At 43.3% G+C, this 19069-nt stretch overlaps 1 protein-coding gene across 1 annotated transcript in view; it reads left to right on the top strand.

The window, feature by feature from the left end:
- The window catches only part of NLRP11 (NLR family pyrin domain containing 11), a 31466-nt gene that overhangs the window by 11536 nt on the left and 861 nt on the right, over window positions 1-19069 (top strand). Inside the window, exons 4-8 of the mRNA XM_015442111.4 lie at window positions 3010-3177; window positions 8540-8710; window positions 12457-12627; window positions 15997-16167; window positions 16412-16582. Of these exons, the coding sequence (XP_015297597.3) occupies window positions 3010-3177; window positions 8540-8710; window positions 12457-12627; window positions 15997-16167; window positions 16412-16582 (852 nt within the window). The remainder of the gene's footprint in view (window positions 1-3009; window positions 3178-8539; window positions 8711-12456; window positions 12628-15996; window positions 16168-16411; window positions 16583-19069) is intronic.

Below are 19069 nucleotides of genomic sequence, written 5' to 3'. Positions count from 1 at the left end.
TAAACTGTAAGACTGTATGCCCAGATACTAAGCCTAGTACCTATTTTTTTTTCTGATCCTCTCCCTCTTCCCCTCAAGTAGACCCCAGTATCTGTTGTTCCCCTCTTCAGGTCCATGAGTTCTCATCATTTAGCTCCCTCTTACAAGTGAGAACATGCAGTATTTGGTTTTCTGTTCCTGTGTTAGTTTGCTAAGGATAAGGGCCTCCAACTCCATCCATATTCCTGCCCTCCCCCCCGCCCCGCAGGAAAAAAACACCAAAAACATGCCCTCGTTCTTTTTGATGGCTGCATAGTATTCCATGGTATGTATGTATCACATCTATCCAATCTTGTTGATAGGTATTAGGTTGATTGCATGTCTTTGCTATTGTGAATAGTGCTGCATTGAACATTCATGTGCATGTATCTTTTTGGTAGAATAATTTATATTCCTTTCAGTATACACCCAGTAATGGGATTGCTGGGTCAAATGGTAGGTCTGCTTTTAGCTCTTTGAGGAACCACCGCACTGCTTTCCACAATGGTTGAATTAATTTACACTCCCACCAACAATGGGAACATCCTTGCCAGCATCTGTTTTATTTATATAACACACACACACACGCACACACACACACACACACACACACACACATATATATATATATATATATATTTTTTTTTTTTTTTTTTTGAGGTGGAGTCTTGATCTGTCACCCAGGCTAGGGTGCAGTGGCACGATCTCGACTCACTGGTCCTTCGCCTCACAGGTTCAAGTGATTCTTCTGCCTCAGCCTCCTAAGTAGCTGGGGTTAACGACATGCACCACCAAGCAGCTTAATTTTTTGTATTTTTGGTGGAGATGGGGTTTTGCCATGTTGGCCAAGCTGGTTTTAAACTCCTGACCTCAAGTGATCCGCCCACGTTGGCCTCCCAAAGGGCTGGGATTACAAGCATGAGCCTCCACGCTCGGCCTGTTATTTTTTGATTCTTAAATAGTAGCCGTTCTGGCTGGTGTAAGATGGTATCTCATGATTTTGATTTGCATTTCTCTAATCAGTGATATCGAGTTCTTTTTCATATGCCTGTTGTCTGCATGTATGTCACCTTCTGAAAACTGTTACCTTCTTTGCCCACTTTTTAAGGAGGTTATTTTTTTCTTGTAAATTTAAGTTCCTTATAGATGTGGGTATTAGACCTTTGTCAGATGCATTCTTTGCAAAGGTTTTCTCCCATTCTGTAGGTTGTCTGTTTACTCTGATAGTTTCTTTTGCTGTGCATAAACACTTTTGTTTAATTACATTCCATTTATCAATTTTTGCTTTTGTTGCAATTGTTCTTGGCATCTTCATGTCGAAATGTTTGCCCATTCCTATGTCCAGAATGGTATTGCCTAGTTTTTTATTTTTTGTTTTTTTGGTTTTTTTTGTAACAATCTTGCTGTGGTCCCCAGTGCAGTGGCATGATCTCAGCTCACTGTAACCTCTGCCTCCCAGGTTCAAGCAATTCTCCTGCCTCAGCCTCCTGAGTAGTTGGGACTACAGGCACCCACCACCATGCCCAGCTAATTTTTGTGTTTTTAGTAGAGAGAGCATTTCACTATGTTGGCCAGGCTGGTCTTCAACTCCTGACCTTGTGATCCGCCCACCTGAGCCTCCCAAAGTGCTGGGATTACAGGCATGAGTCACTGTGCCCGGCCCCTCCCAGGTTTTAATAGTTTTGCATTTCATTTTGTCTTTAATCCATCTTGAGTTGGTTTTTGTAGGTGGTGTGAAGAAGGCATTCAGTTTCAGTCTTCTGCATATGACTAGCCAGTTATCCCAGCACCATTTGTTGAAAAGGGAGTCTTCTCTCCATTGTTTTTCTTTTGTCAACTTTGTTGAAGATCAGACTGTTGTAGTTGTGTGGCCTCATTTCTGGGCTCTCTATTCTGTTCCACTGGTCTATGTATCTGTTTCTGTACCAGTACCATGCTGTTTTGGTTATCATAATCCTATAGTATAGTTGGAAATCAGTTAGCGTGATGCCTCCAGCTTTGTTCTTTTTGCTTAGGATTGATTGCTTTGGCTATTGGGGCTCTTTTTTGGTTCTATGTGAACTTTAAATAGTTTTTTCTAGTTCTGTGAAGAATACCATTGGTAATTTGATAGGAATAGCATTGAATCTGTAAATTGCTTTGGGTAATATGGCCGTTTTAACAATATTGATTCTTCTCTCCATGAGCATGGAATATTTTTTTCCGTTGTTTGTGTCATCTGATCTCTTTGAGCAGTGTTTTGTAATTCTCCTTTTGATCTTTCACCTCTCTAGTTAGCTGTATTCCTAGGTATTTTTTGTGAGGCAATTGTGGATAGAATTACACTTCTGATTTGGCTCTCAGCTTGGCTGTCTTTGGTGTATAGGAATGCTAGTGATTTTTGTACATTGATTTTATTTTTCTCTTTTTGTATCCTGAAACTTTTGCAGTTTATCAGCTGAAGAAGATTTGGGGCCTATACTATGGGGTTTTCTGGATATGGAATCATGTCATCTGCAAACAGGGATAGTTTGACTTCTTCTCTTCGTATTTGGATGCCATTTATTTCCTCCTCTTGCCTGATTGCTCTGGCTAGGACTGCTGAAACTGAAAAATTTACATGTGGTTGATCCTGTGGCTATATCAGCCATCAGCATATTTTGGCTTTTGCTCTCAGTATAGAAAAACATGGTTAAACTTGTGCATGTGGATGTATCTTAGTATCTTTGTGCATGTGGATGTATTCTTAGTATCCACTTGTGGGTCCTGCTTAAGAAAGGTCATGAGGTGAACACACTGTAAAGACCCAGGGGATTGCTTCAAAGTCAACAAGCTGACCTTGGAATTAGCAATAGTCTTCTGACCTGACTAAAATTTAAGATAGGGAGCCACGTGTGAGGACATAATCCACTGAGAATCTTTGTTACAGAATGAAGTGAGGCAGGCAGGAGAAATTGCGGAGAAGATGTTTGAACCTTCACTGGTGCTTTCCTGCTATTTTGTCTTCCACAGGTTGTCCTATATCTCGACTGCTTCTGGTTTTGAAGACTTACTCAAGGCTTTGGCTCGTAACCGGAGCCTGATACACCTGAGCCTCAACTGTACGTCCATTTCCTTAAATATGTTTTCACTTCTGCGTGAGATCCTGGACAAGTCCACATGCCAAATACGTCATCTGAGGTGAGTCGTTGCTCGGCTGAAAGCTCAGTGCATGTGAGGGGAATGGCTGGGTGTTGGTGGATAGAGGTGCCCCTTCAATAACACTACCTGCTCCTACTTTTTTCATGTCATTCATTCCTCAATTTTTTTTTAGCACGTGATTTATTTCTCTCACCAACATTATTCCTGTCTTTTGAGTTGAATTTCTACATTGATATTTCATATAATGTGGCTTCTCCCTCCCTTGACTGATATTTCTCTAATGATCTAATTCCTCTGGTCATTCTGAAGTACAGACTACTAGTCAAACCCTAAAACACTGTCCAGTGGAAATTATTCAAGCCACAGACTGAAATTTTCCAGTAGCCACATTAAAAAGTAAAAGGAAGCAACTAATTTTCTGTTGTTGTTGTTGTTGTTGTTGTTGTTGTTGTTGTTGTTGTTGTTGTTTGAGATGGAGTTTCACCCCTGTTGCCCAAGCTAGAGTGCAATGTTGGGATCTCAGCTCACCGCAACCTCTGACTCCCAGGTTCAAGTGATTCTCCTGCCTCAGCCTCCCAAGTAGCTGGGATTACAGGCATGTGCCACCATGCCCAGCTAATTTTGTATTTTTAGTAGAGACAGGGTTTCTCCATGTTGGTCAGGCTGGTCTTGAACTCCTGACCTCAGATGATCCACAGGCCTCAGCCTCCCAAAGTGCTGAGATTATAGGCGTGAGCCACCGTGCCCAGCCTTGAAACTAATTTTAACAGTATTTTAACCAAGCATATCAAATTATATCCATATGTCATTACTATAAAAAGCTATTGATGTGATTTTGTATTCCTTCTTGTATAAAGGCTGCAGAACCCAGTATTTCAGAGAACATCACCACTCAGGCACATTATCATCAGAATTGTTTGACCTCCATATTGATTTCATAAAATTTACAATTGAGAGAACTAATTCACATGCCCATGTCCTAAACATACTTAAGTCTTCCAATAATTTGGAATCAACCTTTAAATTTAAACTAGCCAAGCCTGGCAGCTCACGCCTGTAATCTCAGCACTTTGGGAGGCAGAGGGGGTGGATCACTTGAGGTGAGGAATTCGAGAGTTCGAGACCAGCCTGGCCAACACAGTGAAACCCTGCCTCTACTAAAAATACAAAAATTAGCCAGGTATGGTGGCAGGTGCCTGTAATCCCAGCTACTCAAGAGGGTGAGGCAAGAGAATCGCTTGAACCCGGGAGGCGGGGGTTGCAGTGAGCTGAGATGGCGCCACTGCATTTCAGCCTGGGCAACAAGAGCAAAACTCTATCTCAATAAATAAATAAATAATAAATACCAATGTAAATGTAGTAAAACTAACACTCCAGTGCCTCAGTCATGCTAGCCATGCTTTGAGTGCTCAGTAGCTCTATTTGCTAGTGACTCAATATTGGATAATGCCACTTGCTAGACCTCATCTCCAATAAGTGCATTTCGCTTGTACTCTCAATTTCAAGTACCTCATGCTCTAACAGCACCTCCTGTATTCTCAAGCTACTTTGTCTTATAAGCAAATCTTCCCACCCTTTAATCCTACTGGGTCCTTCAGCCATTTGAGCAGCAGCTTCTCACTCTTTCACCTCCCTCATCCCTTTCTTTTTTTTTGTTTTGTTTTGTTTTGTTTTTGTTTTTGTCTTGAGATGGAGTTTCACTCTTTTTGCCCTGGCTGGAGCACAGTGGTGTGATCTCAGCTCACTGAAACCTCCACCTCCCAGGTTTAAGCGATTTTCCTGCTTCAGCCTCCTGAGTAGCTGGGATTACAGGCGCTTGCCACCACATACAGCTACTTTTTGTGTTTGTGGTAGAGATGGGGTTTCACCATGTTGGCCAGGCTGGTCTCGAACTCCTGAGCTCAAGTGATCCACCCACCTCAGCCTCCCAAAGTGCTGGAAGCCACTGTACCCAGCTCCTCACTTTCTTTCTGACATATTTCAGATTCCATGGTTCTTGAGAGTCATTGCCTTCCATCTCACTCGGCATCCTTTCTCCGTATCACATTCTCCCAGCTAAATGCCAACTCTCTTGCCACTTTGTAGGTAGCTTCTCCCCTACCTCAATGCCTCCCCGCCCCAAACTCCTTTCACCTTGGAACACATTTCCTCTTGGCCTTTGGTTTCTCCCAAACCTTGATTGTTCCTCCTCAGTTGTCTTTGCTTGTTTTTCATCTTCCTGGACTCTTATCTTTGGGGTATTTCCAAGTGGTTCTAAATGTCTTCTCTATACCCCTTCTATGCGTTCTTATTCATGGCATTAAGTAGCCTCTATGTGATGAAGACTCTCAGGTACTTATTTATAAACATTTCTCCTGGATTCAGACTCAATGAAGTACTTACAGAGATAACAACTTTGATATTTATTTATCAGACGAAGTCTTGCTGTCGCCCAGGCTGGAGTGCAGTGGGGCCATCTCGGCTCACTTCAACCTCCGCCTCCTGGGTTCAGGCAATTTTTGTGCCTCACCCTCCCCAGTAGCTGGGACCACAGGGGTGCACCACCACACCCCGCTAACTTTTGTATTTTTAGTAGAGACAGGGTTTTGCCACGTCGGCCAGGCTGGTCTCAAACTCCGACCTCACGTGATCTGCCCACCTCAGCCTCTTACTTTGATATTTAAACAGGCATTTCAAATACAGATTTTCTTGTGGCTTGGCTTAGACAACTTTTCTAGGTCTATTGTTAGAGTAGATCCATCTGACTCCTTCCTGCTTCCTTTACTGCTAAGCATGGTAGACCAGCCCATCTCCCACCTACCTGCAGTACTTCAGAACTTCCTACCTGTCCATACCTTTGCTTGCTACATGGAAAAGAGAGTGGAGAAGGGCAACTTTCATCTAGTTTGTATTGTTTTGTTTTGGGGTGGTGTGTGTCTGTGTTTGAAGCAAAACATAGGTTTATTTTTTGATTTAGCAGCTTTACTACAAGGGTAGACTAACTCTTTTTAGTTTATTTAACTTTTAGCTTCAGGGATACATGTTTAGGTTTGTTATGTAGGTAAACTTGTGGCATGGGAGTTTGGTGTGCAGATTATTTCATCACCTACATACTAAGCCTAGTACCTCATAGATATTTTTTCTGATCCTCTCCCTCCTCTGAATCTCAGCCCTCAAGTCGGCCCCAGTGTGTGTTGTTCCCCTCTGTGTGTCCATGTGTTCTCATCATTTAGCTCCCATCTATAAGTGAGAACATGTGGTATTTGGTTTTCTGTCCTTGCCTTAGTTTGCTAAGGATAATGGCAATTTAAGTCAGATCTTATGACTCTGTCCTTTAATCTTCAAACCCTCAATGGCTTCCACTTTCATTCAAAATAGAATACACAGGTCAGCGCGATGGCTCACGCCTGTAATCCCAACACTTTGGGAGGCCGATGCGGGCAGATCACCTGAGGTCAGGAATTCGAGACCAGCCTGGCCAACATGGCAAAACCTCGTCTTTACTAAAAATACAAAATTATCCAAGCGTGGTGGTGCATGCCTACTAGGGAGGCTCAGGCAGGAGAATTGCTTGAACCCAAGAGGCAGAGGTTGTGGTGAGCCAAGATCATACCATTGTACTCCAGCCTGAGTGACAAGAGCAAAACTGTCTCAAAAAATAATACAGAATATACCATTTCACGCTGGGTGGCCCTGGCTAACCCTGTCCCCATCTCCTGTTTATGTCCCATGCTGTGGCTGCACTGTTTGTGGTAGATGTTTAAAACACCAAACCTACTCCTGCTTCACACTCTTTCCACTCATTTCCTCTAACAGAAATTCTCTTGTCCTAGAGGTTCAGAGCTTGCCCTCTTCTCTCAAGTTTCTGCTAAAATTCTACGTTATTTAAGTCAGATCTTGTGACTTTTCTGTCCTCGAATCTTCAAACCCCCAATGGCTTCCATTTTCATTCAAAATTGAATACGCAGGCCAGGTACGATGGCTCAGTGAGAGAGGAGTTCAGACTTCTCTCAGTGGTTGCCCCGTAAGGAAGTAGAATACATCCTTTTCTTTCTCTGACCTACTCTGATTTACTTTCTATAAAGAACTGATCATCTGCTAGGCACATTATACGTTCAGCCCTGTCTTTACAATGCTGGAATTCCATCGTATTTCTTCCAGTTCTCTGCTGTATCCCAGGAACTTCGTACAATGCCTGAAACATGGTAGACAATATTAGTTGAATGATGGTTAGCAAAGTCCTCATTAAAGAAGAGAACATTGAGTGACAAGTTGAAGGAAGCGAGACAGCAAACCATGCAGCTATCTGGGGAAAGATCATTTATTTTTATTTTACTTATTTTTTCTCTTTTCTTTTTTTTTTTTTTAAGAGGTGGGTCTTGCTGTGTTATCCAAGCTGAAGTACATTGGTATGATAATAGTTCACTGCAGCCTCGAACTCCCGAGTTCAACAGATCCTCCCACCTCAGTCTCCCAAGTAGCTGGGACTGCAGTCATGCGCACCACCACTCCTGGATAATTTAAGGGAAAAAAAAATTTTTTTTTTTTTTTTGAAAGAGGGTCCCACGGGGAAAATCACTAAGCGGAGATGAGGGTACTAGACACTGAAGCAAAAATGTGCTTGTGGACTTGAGGGAGAGTGAGGAGATCAGGGAGGATGGTACGGAATGAGTAACAAATAGTTAGGCCGGGCGCAGTGGCTCACGCCTGTAATCCCAGCACTTTGGGAGGCCGAGGAGGGCGGATCCCCTGATGCTGGGAGTTCAAGACCAGCCTGACCAGCATGGTGAAACCAGATCTCTACTAAAAATATAAAAATTAGCCGGGCATGGTGATGTGTGCCTGTAATCCCAGCTACTCGGGAGGCTGAGGCAGGAGAATCGCTTAAACCCGGGAGGCAGAGGTTGTAGTGAGCCAAGATCATGCCATTGCATTCCAGCCTGGGTTGTATCTGTGCATCTCAAAAAAAAAAAAAAAAAAAAGGTAGACAGATAGTTGAGAGCCAGAGCATGTGGGGCACCAAGGTTAGGCAGAAAAAACATCAGAAGTCCTTGTAAATGTGACGGTAAGTTGAGGGTCTCGATCAGATTTCTAAATGTGATCGTACCCACATCCCGTGGTCAGGGGAGCTGCTTGATCCCTGAGGTACCATTCTGAACCATCACCCTGGAAGCCACGTGGAGACGAATGCAGAAGGGGAAGGAACTGCCTACTCACAGCCCTTCTTGAATCCGTAACTTCGCCCAAATTTGAACTCTGAGAAGTGGCGTGGGGAGACGAAGGTTAGAAGCAGAGGGATCTATTTATTTCCAAGTAGATATCCTCTCACTTCGTTGGGTCTGATTTTTTTTTTTTTTTTAATTTAAAAGAGGGGATGGCTTAAACAGGGGAGCCACTTTTCATCTCCGGATTCCTCTTACAGCTTGATGAAATGTGACTTGCGAGCCAGCGAATGCGGAGAAATCGCCTCGCTCCTTGTCAACGGCGGGAGTCTGAGAAAACTGACTTTAACCAACAATCCGCTGAGGAACGACGGGGTGAACATACTGTGCAATGCCTTGCTTCATCCCAACTGCACTCTTACATCACTGGCGTAAGTTGGCTTAGACAAGTTCACCACGTAGCAGCTCAGATTGACTTGACTATCTAAACACACGATCAAAGAACGGTGGCAGGGAAAGGGACAGGAAAGCAGACAAAAGCACGGTCTTTGGAGTTCAGTAGGTCTGGGTTCATACTCTGGGTTGACAGCTGATTTGTGGAACATTGGCAGAAATGTTTCTGGATTTTTTTTCAGTTTGAATTTCTCAATCTGGACAGTGGGGTCATAACACGACCAAATGTACATCTTTGGAGAGAGAGTTAAAAATGGTGGTCACAGCCGGGCATAGTGGCTCATGCCTGTAATCCCAGCAGTTTGGGAGGCCAAGGCGGGCGGATCACGAGGTCAGGAGTTCAAGACCAGCCTGGCCAACACAGTGAAACCCTGTCTCTACTAAAAATAAAAAATTTAGCTGGGCGTGGTGACGGGCGCCTGTAGTCCAAGCTACTTGAGAGGCTGAGGCAGGAGACTTGCTTGAACCCGGGAGGCGGAGGTTGCAGTGAGCCAAGATGGCGCCACTGGACTCCAGCCTGGGTGACAGAGTGAAACTCTGTCTCAAAAAAAAAAAAAAAAAGGTCACCACATTCCAAACACAGCACCTAGGCCATAGCAACTGACTAAGAGCAGGGAACCTATATTGTTCTCACAATGAACACGTGAACTGGGTGTCGTGTGGGATGAGATGTAACTGAGAACACAAGGACGAAAGCAAAGGAAAGGTGTGGTGCTAGATTGCCTTGAAATAGGATTTTTTTTTCCCCTGAGTCTCCTTTCAAGAAGGTGGAAGACAGGCTGTTCCTGTATCTATACCTCCTGTGGGTTACTCCTAGGTAAGTTCGGTCTCTGCTCTGGGAAAGTTGCTAGAAAGGCAGTCTCAAGCCTGTAATCCCAGCACTTTGGGAGGTCGAGATGGGCGGATCACGAGGTCAGGAGATCAAGACCATCCTGGCTAACACGGTGAAACCCCGTCTCTACTAAAAAAAAAAAAAAGGCAGTCTTCCATAAGGTTGGGGCGCAGCAAACACAATGAAAGACAGCAAAAAAGTGGCAACAGTGAGACATAAAGGTACAAAAATGAAGGGTGGAGATCTGTAAAACATGGTCAGAAAACAAAACGGAGTAAGCAGTTCAGTGTATTTAAGGACACAATTCCCCATTCACAATTCCAAATTCCAAAAAGATAAGAACACAGTAGGTCATCTTTTGTTTTTGTTCTGCCCTTTTTTGGCCCCCCTTTTTCTTGGCCCCCTTTAGCCCCTTTTTAGGACTTGCTAGATTTCAAAACACACAAACTGATATAATATTCTTTGTATATTTCCTGTAAAAATACTTGTTTGATTGCAGGGTAACACCACAAACTCCTGTTCATATTATATAATATCACATTATATATGTTTTTATCTTTTTTTAATTTTTTTTGAGACAGAGTCCCAGCCATATTTTTAAAATCTCAAATTGTTCTAGGATCTATCTGGCCCCAGATGAATGCAGTAAGTAATTGTCAATATGAGCTAATTTTGTTGTAAAAGATCTCATGAAAAGGACAGATCATTGGTTCAATAATCAGACTCCAAGTAGGTATTTTTTTTTTCATGTCATATCTACAAGTTTTTTGTTTCCTGCTAGATTTTGTCTTTTTTTAATTACTGGCTCCAGGTATAATTTACATATCAGAAAATTCATGCACTTACAGTACACATTTGATGTGTTTTTAATGTGTGTTTAGAGTTGTACAATACTACGATACAACTTTTAGAACATTTTTATCACCTTAGATTGTTGGGTGTGGAGTTTTTCATAGTTCATACCTGTATTTAAAATAATCCCGATATACTAAGCAAAAACGTTTGTTTTGGTAACATATTTTAAGTAGGCAAGGAATTTCTAAGCCTAAACGTGAAAGAAATCAGTAGTCTGAGGAAAATGCCTGTAAAAGGCCAAATTTATGGTCGTGACCAAATCTGACAGCTGGAAAATAGTATGCAAATGAGTTGGTGGTACTGGTCTCTACGAGGACAACAGGGAAACTTCTCCAGCTCATTCTTAGTCTTAACTTGTACATATTAATTTAAGCACACATCAGTATACAAAGGAAAACATAGCTCATTTCACTCGTCAAACCCAAATTAATAGAATTACATAAACATTTTCCGATCATTTTAAAGCACAAAAACCATTCCAAGCTTGCAGCTATGCAAAAGCAGGAAGGGACCAGCTTGGTCTGCTGCCAACCTCTGGTCTAGTCTACCCTGTTCCCATACCAGAGCCAAGATTCAGTATTTCCAACAAATAAATTGGTTATTTTCAATTTTTTTTTTTTTTTTGAGACAGAGTTGCCCAGGCTGGAGTACAGTGGTGAGATCTTGGCTCACTTCAACCTCCGTCTCTCCAGTTCAAACAATTCTCCTGCCTCAGCCTCCCGAGCAGTTGGGACTACAGGCGTGTGCCACCACGCTGGCTGATTTTTGTATTTTTAGCAGAGACAGGGTTTCACCATGTTGACCAGGCTAGTCTTGAACTCCTGACTTCAGGTGATCCTCCCATCTCCCCCTCCTTAGGTGCCAGGATAACAGGCATGAACCACCGTGCCTGGCCTATTTCCAACTTTTTAGCCCATCCCCTGTTTAGAAAAAAGTGCAGCTCCCTGCCAGTGCAGTATTCCCAGGGCAAACAGAAAGCGGTTTAAAAAAAGTAGAGGATTGGCTGGGTATGGTGTCTCACACCTATAATTCCAGCACTTTGGGAGGTCAAAGCAGGTGGATCACTTGAGCCCAGGAGTTCAAGACCAGCCTGGGCAACACAGTGAGACCCCCATCTCTATTTAAAAAATTATTTAAAAATAAATAATGGAAAAAAATAGAAGCTGGAAATCCAGATTAGGATTGAATAAACTTCCATGTATTGGCACCAAGCTAAACCTGGACAGACAAAACGGGATACCACAAAATGGGCTTACAAAAGGGCTTCTGCTGTGTTGTCTGTCTTTACTTTTTCCTAGTTTAAAAAATCTTCAACAGTTCCTATATTCACTTATAAATAACAAAGTAACTCTTTCATTGTGAGTTTTTAAACTGAAAAATCAGGCCAGGCACGGTGGCTCAAGCCTGTAATCCCAGCACTTTGGGAGGCCGAGACGGGCGGATCACGAGGTCAGGAGATCGAGACCATCCTGGCTAACACGGTGAAACCCCGTCTCTACTAAAAAATACAAAAATCTAGCCGGGCGAGGTGGCGGGCGCCTGTAGTCCCAGCTACTCGGCAGGCTGAGGCAGGAGAATGGCATAAACCTGGGAGGCGGAGCTTGCAGTGAGCTGAGATCCGGCCACTGTACTCCAGCCTGGGCGACAGAGCGAGACTGTCTCAAAAAAAAAAAAAAAAAAAAAAAAAACTGAAAAATCTTAGGATTCAATTGATCCAAATATACTTTATCAAACAATGGGAGACTCCAAGTTCTAGAAGTAACTTCTATAAGGTTATTCCATTAGTGGAAGTTGGAGTTCGATTTTTCTCATGGCCTGTTCTGCATTATCCATTCTATATGTTGACCTCTGCACTCTTTGGGGTACTGTTAATCTCCTTTTCCAAATAAGAAAGTCATTGGTAGAGATTTTGGGCGATGGTAGCAGAGGGCATCGAGGCGCTCGTGGGCGTGGGGTGGGTGGTCTCAGATGCTCCCTGTCTGGCGCTCACACTGCGTTACTGACTCACTCTCCTGTGTGTGTGTGGTCCCCACGCAGGTTGGTCTTCTGCTGTCTCACTGAACAATGCTGCAGCTCCCTGGGAAGGGTGCTTCTGCTCGGCCGAACTCTGAAACAACTGGACCTGTGTGTGAATCACTTACAAAACTACGGAGTGTTGCATGTGACGTTTCCCTTGATATTTCCAACCTGTCAGTTAGAGGAGCTGTAGTAAGTCTCCCACAGTTGTCCTGGATGACCGTGTTTCTGCTGCAGTAAGGCCTTGGGTGGTGGGGTTGGTGACAGGGATAAGATTCCAATGATGGCATCATGGGTGAGAGGGGTACGGGAGCACGGGCTCTCCAAGATAGGCGACATGAAAGCATGCTGAGATTCGTTGGTGACACCTTTTAGCTCAGAAGGAGCAGAGTTCACAAAATCTCTGATCCTTATCACATAGAGAAGGGTGCCTGGACCAGGCTCCTCCCCCTGCTCCCAGGTGGACATAGGATGGGAAAATGCCACAGGAGAAGGGACCCAAAGATCCCGCCCTGGCCTGGCTTACAATGTCTGAGGCAGTGAATCTTTTGGGGTGGGCGATCATAGGGGCATCTTTTTGTTGGGAAATAGCTTTATTGGAAAAGGGATACGCTGGGGGAGGTGGCCATATCCAAGCCCCTGGTACTGGCCAAAGACATCTAACTTAGGCATGATGCAATGGCTTCTGATGCAACTTCCAGGAAAAAATATGTAACAAGTCACTACAGCTTTCTGAGTGTGCCTCATCAATGATGCTGAATAATCAAACTTCTCATATTTTCTCAGAAGTAATGAGCCTCCCACTTGCCTGAAAAAAATTGTTTAAAAAATTCGCTGGAGGCCGGGCGCGGTGGCTGAAGCCTGTAATCCCAGCACTTTGGGAGGCCGAGACGGGCAGATCACGAGGTCAGGAGATCGAGACCATCCTGGCTAACACGGTGAAACCCTGTCTCTACTAAAAAAAATACAAAAAAACTAGCCGGGCCAGGTGGCGGGCGCCCGTAATTCCAGCACTTTGGGAGGCCGAGACGGGCAGATCACATAGTCAGGAGATTGAGACCATCCTGGCTAACACGGTGAAACCCCGTCTCTACTAAAAAAATACAAAAAAACTAGCCGGGCGCGGTGGCGGGCGCCTGTAGTCCCAGCTACTCGGGAGGCTGAGGCAGGAGAATGGCGTGAACCCGGGAGGTGGAGCTTGCAGTGAGCTGAGATCCAGCCACTCACTCCAGCCTGGGCGACAGAGCCAGACTCTGTCTCAAAAAAAAAAAAAAAAAAAATCGTTGGAGTTGTTTAATTTGAACTCTTTTGAAAATGTTCTACCTCAAATGTCTTTTTTTTTTTTTTTTTTTTTTTTGGCTCAAATACAAGAAACTGATATCTTAAAAGCATCTCCTGTTTATAAAATAGCAACACTATGGCTTATGAGCTCCTGAGGTGCTTATGAGACTGTATAAGAATATGCTCAGCAGTCTGGTATCTTATTTTAAGTTTATTTCTGCCTCATAGTTATAAGTTAAATCCTTGTTACCATTGTCATTTGGTACAAATGGGCAGGTGAAATAGGAAATTCTAGGGATATCTTTTCTTTTCTAGAATCTTGCTTCCTTTGGCAAGGTAGTTTAGGGAAAACTGCCTTTGGGAAAATAATATAACCCACCCTCCCTTTTTTTCCCATGGCCCTTAGTTTGTACTTAGTAGGTTGAGACAAATTCACTCATACTGTAGAATAGGGGTTAGAAACCTTTTTCTATAACAGGTTAGACAGTAAATACTCTAGGCTTTGTGGGCCATAACGTCCCTGTCATAACTATTTTTAACTCTCCCATAGCTCAAGAGAGGCCAGGAAAAATGTCAACAAATGGGTGTGGCTATGTTCCAATAAAACTTTATTTATAAAAACAAAGTCTAGATTTGGCTCTCAGACCATAGTTTGATCCTTGTTGTAGACTCCAAATATATTCTTTTGTCGTCCTTCAAGAATTATCTTAAGTATAACTGTCCATTTTGTCTATTACCTACCCAAATCTGGATAGGAACCCCCTCTATGAGCTCCCATAGGGCATGTGAAACGCCGCATTATTTATCAGCCTTTATTTTCCTCTAAGTTTGAAAGGATGGATATGGTTGGCACATCATTAATGTCCTATATATTTTACAGTCAGGGTTTTGCTATATTGCCCGGGCCAGTCTGACTGCTGGGCTCAAGTGATCCTTCTGTCTCAGCCTCCTGAGTAGATAGGACTACAGACATGTACTACCCAGCTTTTATAACTACTAAATGGAAAATACGATTTTCTGAAATCTGCTTTAATATTTGATTATTCAGTATTTAATATACATTCTATAACAAAGGTAGAGTGTATGTTAAATGTCAGGCACTCCTCTAGGTGGCTGGGATGCATCAGTGAACAGAATAAATATCCATGTATTAATGGATCTTGTATTGGCACTGGGGGAGATAGGAAAGAAAACATAAGAAACTTACCTATTGTTAGGCCAGAGGTCAGCAAATTACATTACCCAGGGGCCAGATCTGGCCCTTTGCCTGTTTTTATGAAGATTGTACTGGAACATAACCATTCATCTACATGTGTTTCATGAATGCATTTGTGCTGCAATGGCAAAATTGAGTAGATGTGACAAAGGCACCATGGCCCGTGAAGCCTAAACTATTATCTGGCCCCTTATAGAAAAAGGTTGTCAACTCCCATATCAGGCAGTAAAAAGTGCTATGGAAACTTTTTATTCAATACTAGGGGTATGTAATCGGGAGTGCAAGGGTAGGGTGTGGCCATCTCTAAGCAAGGTCAATGTCACCTCATTGACAAGGGGACATTTGAGCAAAGACCTGGAGAAGGTTGTGGATGGAGTCATACAGATCACTAGACTGAGGCTTCCAAGCAGAATGAATAGTCAGTGCAGAGCTGTTAACACAGAAACAGCCAACTATGCTCGAGAATCGGCATGAAGACCAGCCAGTGTGGTGAGGCAACGAAGTACGATTGTAGGAGTAGACAATGGGGGAGATGTGAATGGAAAAACAAGATAGCACGTCACATGGGAGAACATGGACAATCGTGAGTACTTGGCTTGCTTTGAGAGGAAGGACCATTTGGTAAAATTCTCTTTCTAGAAAGAATGTATTTCACCCTTCTCAATGTTGGATTTTTGACATGAGTACTGAAAGGTAGAAATGTGAATTTCAGAGGAGGTTGCCTAACATGATTCTTCAGAATTCAAGCTCAGTCTCGCAAAGGTGTCGGTTGAATGTGTGTGGCTTTCTGGGACAAAATGCTTAAAACATCCTGGCCTCAGTTTCCTTGCTCGTAAAACCAGGATAAGAGCCTTGTGATCATCGCGAGTTTAATGTGCATTAGGAGTTTTGAAAAATGCCTGGTATGTTATAAGTGACCCGCAGATGTTAACACTGCTCTTGTTTCTGTAACCAGTCCCTTAGTCATGAATGTCACAAGACGGGTCCAAGAATGCTTAACACTCTGTGAAATAAACCTTTGGAGACAGGTGGTCATGACTCGAGCTCGTGTTTCTGTTTTGCAGTCTGTCTGGCTGTTTCTTTACCAACGATATCTGTCAATATATTGCCATAGTTATTGCTACTAATGAAACACTAAGGAGCCTGGAGATTGGGAGCAACAGCATAGAAGATGCAGGAATGCAGCTGCTATGTGGTGGTTTGAGACATCCCGACTGTATGTTGGTGAATATTGGGTAGGTGCCTGGTGGAGAAAGATCCCTGTTTTTAGCTAGGAACAGCTGAAGTAAAGCACAAGAGGAAGTGGATTGGGAAATACGATACCTCGGATGTTTGAAATGGGGCTGTTATGGCACAGTTAGTTCTTTTGCCCAAAACTCGTAAGGGGAGGGATTTAGTAGACGTCCAGTTCTCGCCCATCTCATCTGCCATTTTTCCTCAAGGATTTGGCCCCATCTTACCTGTGCGTCTTTGTTACAGGCTAGAAGAGTGCATGTTAACCGGTGCCTGCTGTGCGTCTCTTGCCTCTGTTCTTACCACCAACAAAACACTAGAAAGACTCAACATACTTCAAAATCAACTGGGTGATGAAGGAGTTGTAAAACTTCTTGAGAGCTTGATCCTCCCAGAATGTGTACTTCAGATAATTGGGTAAGTTGCTTATTTTCCTTGGTAATGGGGAAATTCTTTTTTTTTTTTTTTTTTTTTTTTTGAGAGACCCAGTCTTGCTCTGTTGCCCAGGCTATTCTTGGCTCATTGCAACATCCACCTCCCAGGTTCAAGTGATTCTCCTGCCTCAGCCTCCCAAGTAGCTGGGACTACAGGTGCCTGCCACCACACCCGGCTAATGTTGTCTATTTTTAGTAGAGACAGAGTTTCACCATGTTGGCCAGGATGGTCTTAATCTCCTGACCTTGTGATCCGCCCACCTTGGCCTCCCAAAGTGCTGGGATTATAGGCACGAGTCACCGCGCCCATCTGTGATGGGGAAAATTCTGTGTTGAGATGGTCTAGGACTTATGAGATGATGAGAAACCCTCTTGCCAACTTCAAATACAAAAAAGAAAAAAAAGAAGTCTTTCATTTTGGGAGATTGAAAATGTATGCCTAGTTCTTAAAGCAGAGGGCATATTCAATGGTGAGTAAAAGATGACAATTGATATTATACTTGACGTAGACAAAAAGGGTTCTATGTTTGAATATTTTCTATTTTCTTTCCTCCACTTGGATGTGCCCCTCATTACCAGAGAAGAAAAATAGGCAGTTCTCAGTCTGCTATTTCATGTTTCCAGATCCATTAGATTCCTCTCATAAAGAAAGTCCTCTTCCTTTCTGTGTTAGCTAACTGTTGCCAAGTATGTTACCACCAACTTGGGGGTTAAATGACACATTATCTCAGTCTATGAATGTCAGGACTCCAATCCCAGCTTAGTTGGTCGTCCTTGGGATCTCTCATGAGGCTGCAGCCAAGATGTCATCCAAGGCTAGGGTCAAATCTGAAGGTCTATCTGGAAAAGGAAAAATAAGCCTGCTTCTAAGATCATGTAGTTGTTGGCAGAATACAGTTCCTGTAGTGCTGTTGGGCTAAGGGTCTTAGTCCCTTGACAGCTGTTGGCTGGAAGAGGCCCTCAGTTATCGGCAATGAATCACCAAACAGACTTGTTCTCCGACTCGTGAACAGCAACTCTTTGTCAAGTTTTTCAAGGCAATAGAGTGAGTTTGTTAGCAAGGCAGAAGTAGCAATTCTATGTGGGCCCGCCAAAAAAGTGGCATCTCACCGTATTTGCCTATTGGATAGAAGCAAATATGGCCAGGTGCTGTGGCTCATGCCTGTAATGCCAGCACTTTGGGAGGCTGAGGCAGGTCAGGAGTTCGAGTCCAGCCTGGCCAACATAGTGAAAACCCATCTCTACTAAAAATATAAAAGTTGGCCCAGCATGGTGGTGCATACCTGTAATCTCAGCTACTCAGGAGGCTGAGGCAGGAGAATCACTTGAACCTGGGAAGCGGAGCTTGCAGTGAGCCGAGATCACGCCACTGCACTCCAGCCTGAGCGACAGAGCGAGACTCTTTCTCCAAGGAAGCAAATCACAGGCCTTGCCTACGCTAGAGGGGAAGATGATACAAGGGTATGATTGACACAAGGTGAGGATTGTTAGAAGCCATTTAGAAGCTGCCTATCAGTTTCCATTCACACTGTCCACATATATAGAAACATCTGGAAATATCTAGCATTCCGTTTCTACCTGCCTTATTAAAGGAAAACCATATTCAGGTTACTGAGCATTCGAGACTAAGTATAAGCTTCCTGGTGACCCATTGATAAAATATAGGCGGGGTAACTCATTTCCCACTCATATCCAATTTTTCTTAATGGAAAATCGGGATAATTATCTCAGAACTCTTAAAGATTAAATGAGATCCCAGACTCAATACGCTGGAGGCCCTACTGTGAGTTATTTTCCCTTGTCATCTCCAAATGATGATTTTTTTCATAAACGTGGATATTGAGTCCAACTTTCAGATGCATGGAAAAATCCATAAACGTTACAAATTTTCCAAATTGCTTATTCTCTTTATTTTTTCCCCCAGGGCTCTTTTCACCTTCAAATGTATAATGCGTTTATTCCATTATCTAATTCCTTCCACTAGAACATGAGCTCCATGAGACCAGGGGTATTTTTGTTTCAATATTATAGGTGCTCAAAAGTAAACTGCAGAAATGACCATATTTCAGGTTATAAAGGTATTTGTACCTACATGCTAATTGGGACACTCACATATAAAGAGGACACAAAATAAGTGGTTGAATCCCCCTCTTTGATTTGGAGAAAGAAACGTGAGCATGGGCGGTGGTGTGTGCTTCTGTTCTCTAGCTGTGTAAATTTTTTTTTTCTTTTTTTTGAGTTAAGGTCTTGTTCTCTCAGGCTAGAGAGCAGTGGTGTGATCATGGCTCACTGCAGCCTTGACCTCTCCGGTGTAAGTAATCCACCTCAGCCTCCCAAATAGCTGGAACCACAGGCACGCACCACCACACCTGGCTAAGTTTCTATATCTTTGGTAGAGATGGTGCTTTGGCGTGTTGCCCAGGCTGGTCTCAAATTCCTGAGTTCAAGCAGTCTGCCTGCCTCAGCCTCC

The sequence above is a fragment of the Macaca fascicularis genome, chromosome 19, assembly GCF_037993035.2.
Source record: "Macaca fascicularis isolate 582-1 chromosome 19, T2T-MFA8v1.1".
NCBI classification, from domain to species: Eukaryota; Metazoa; Chordata; class Mammalia; order Primates; family Cercopithecidae; genus Macaca; species Macaca fascicularis.
This window is presented reverse-complemented; position numbering and strand designations above follow the sequence as displayed.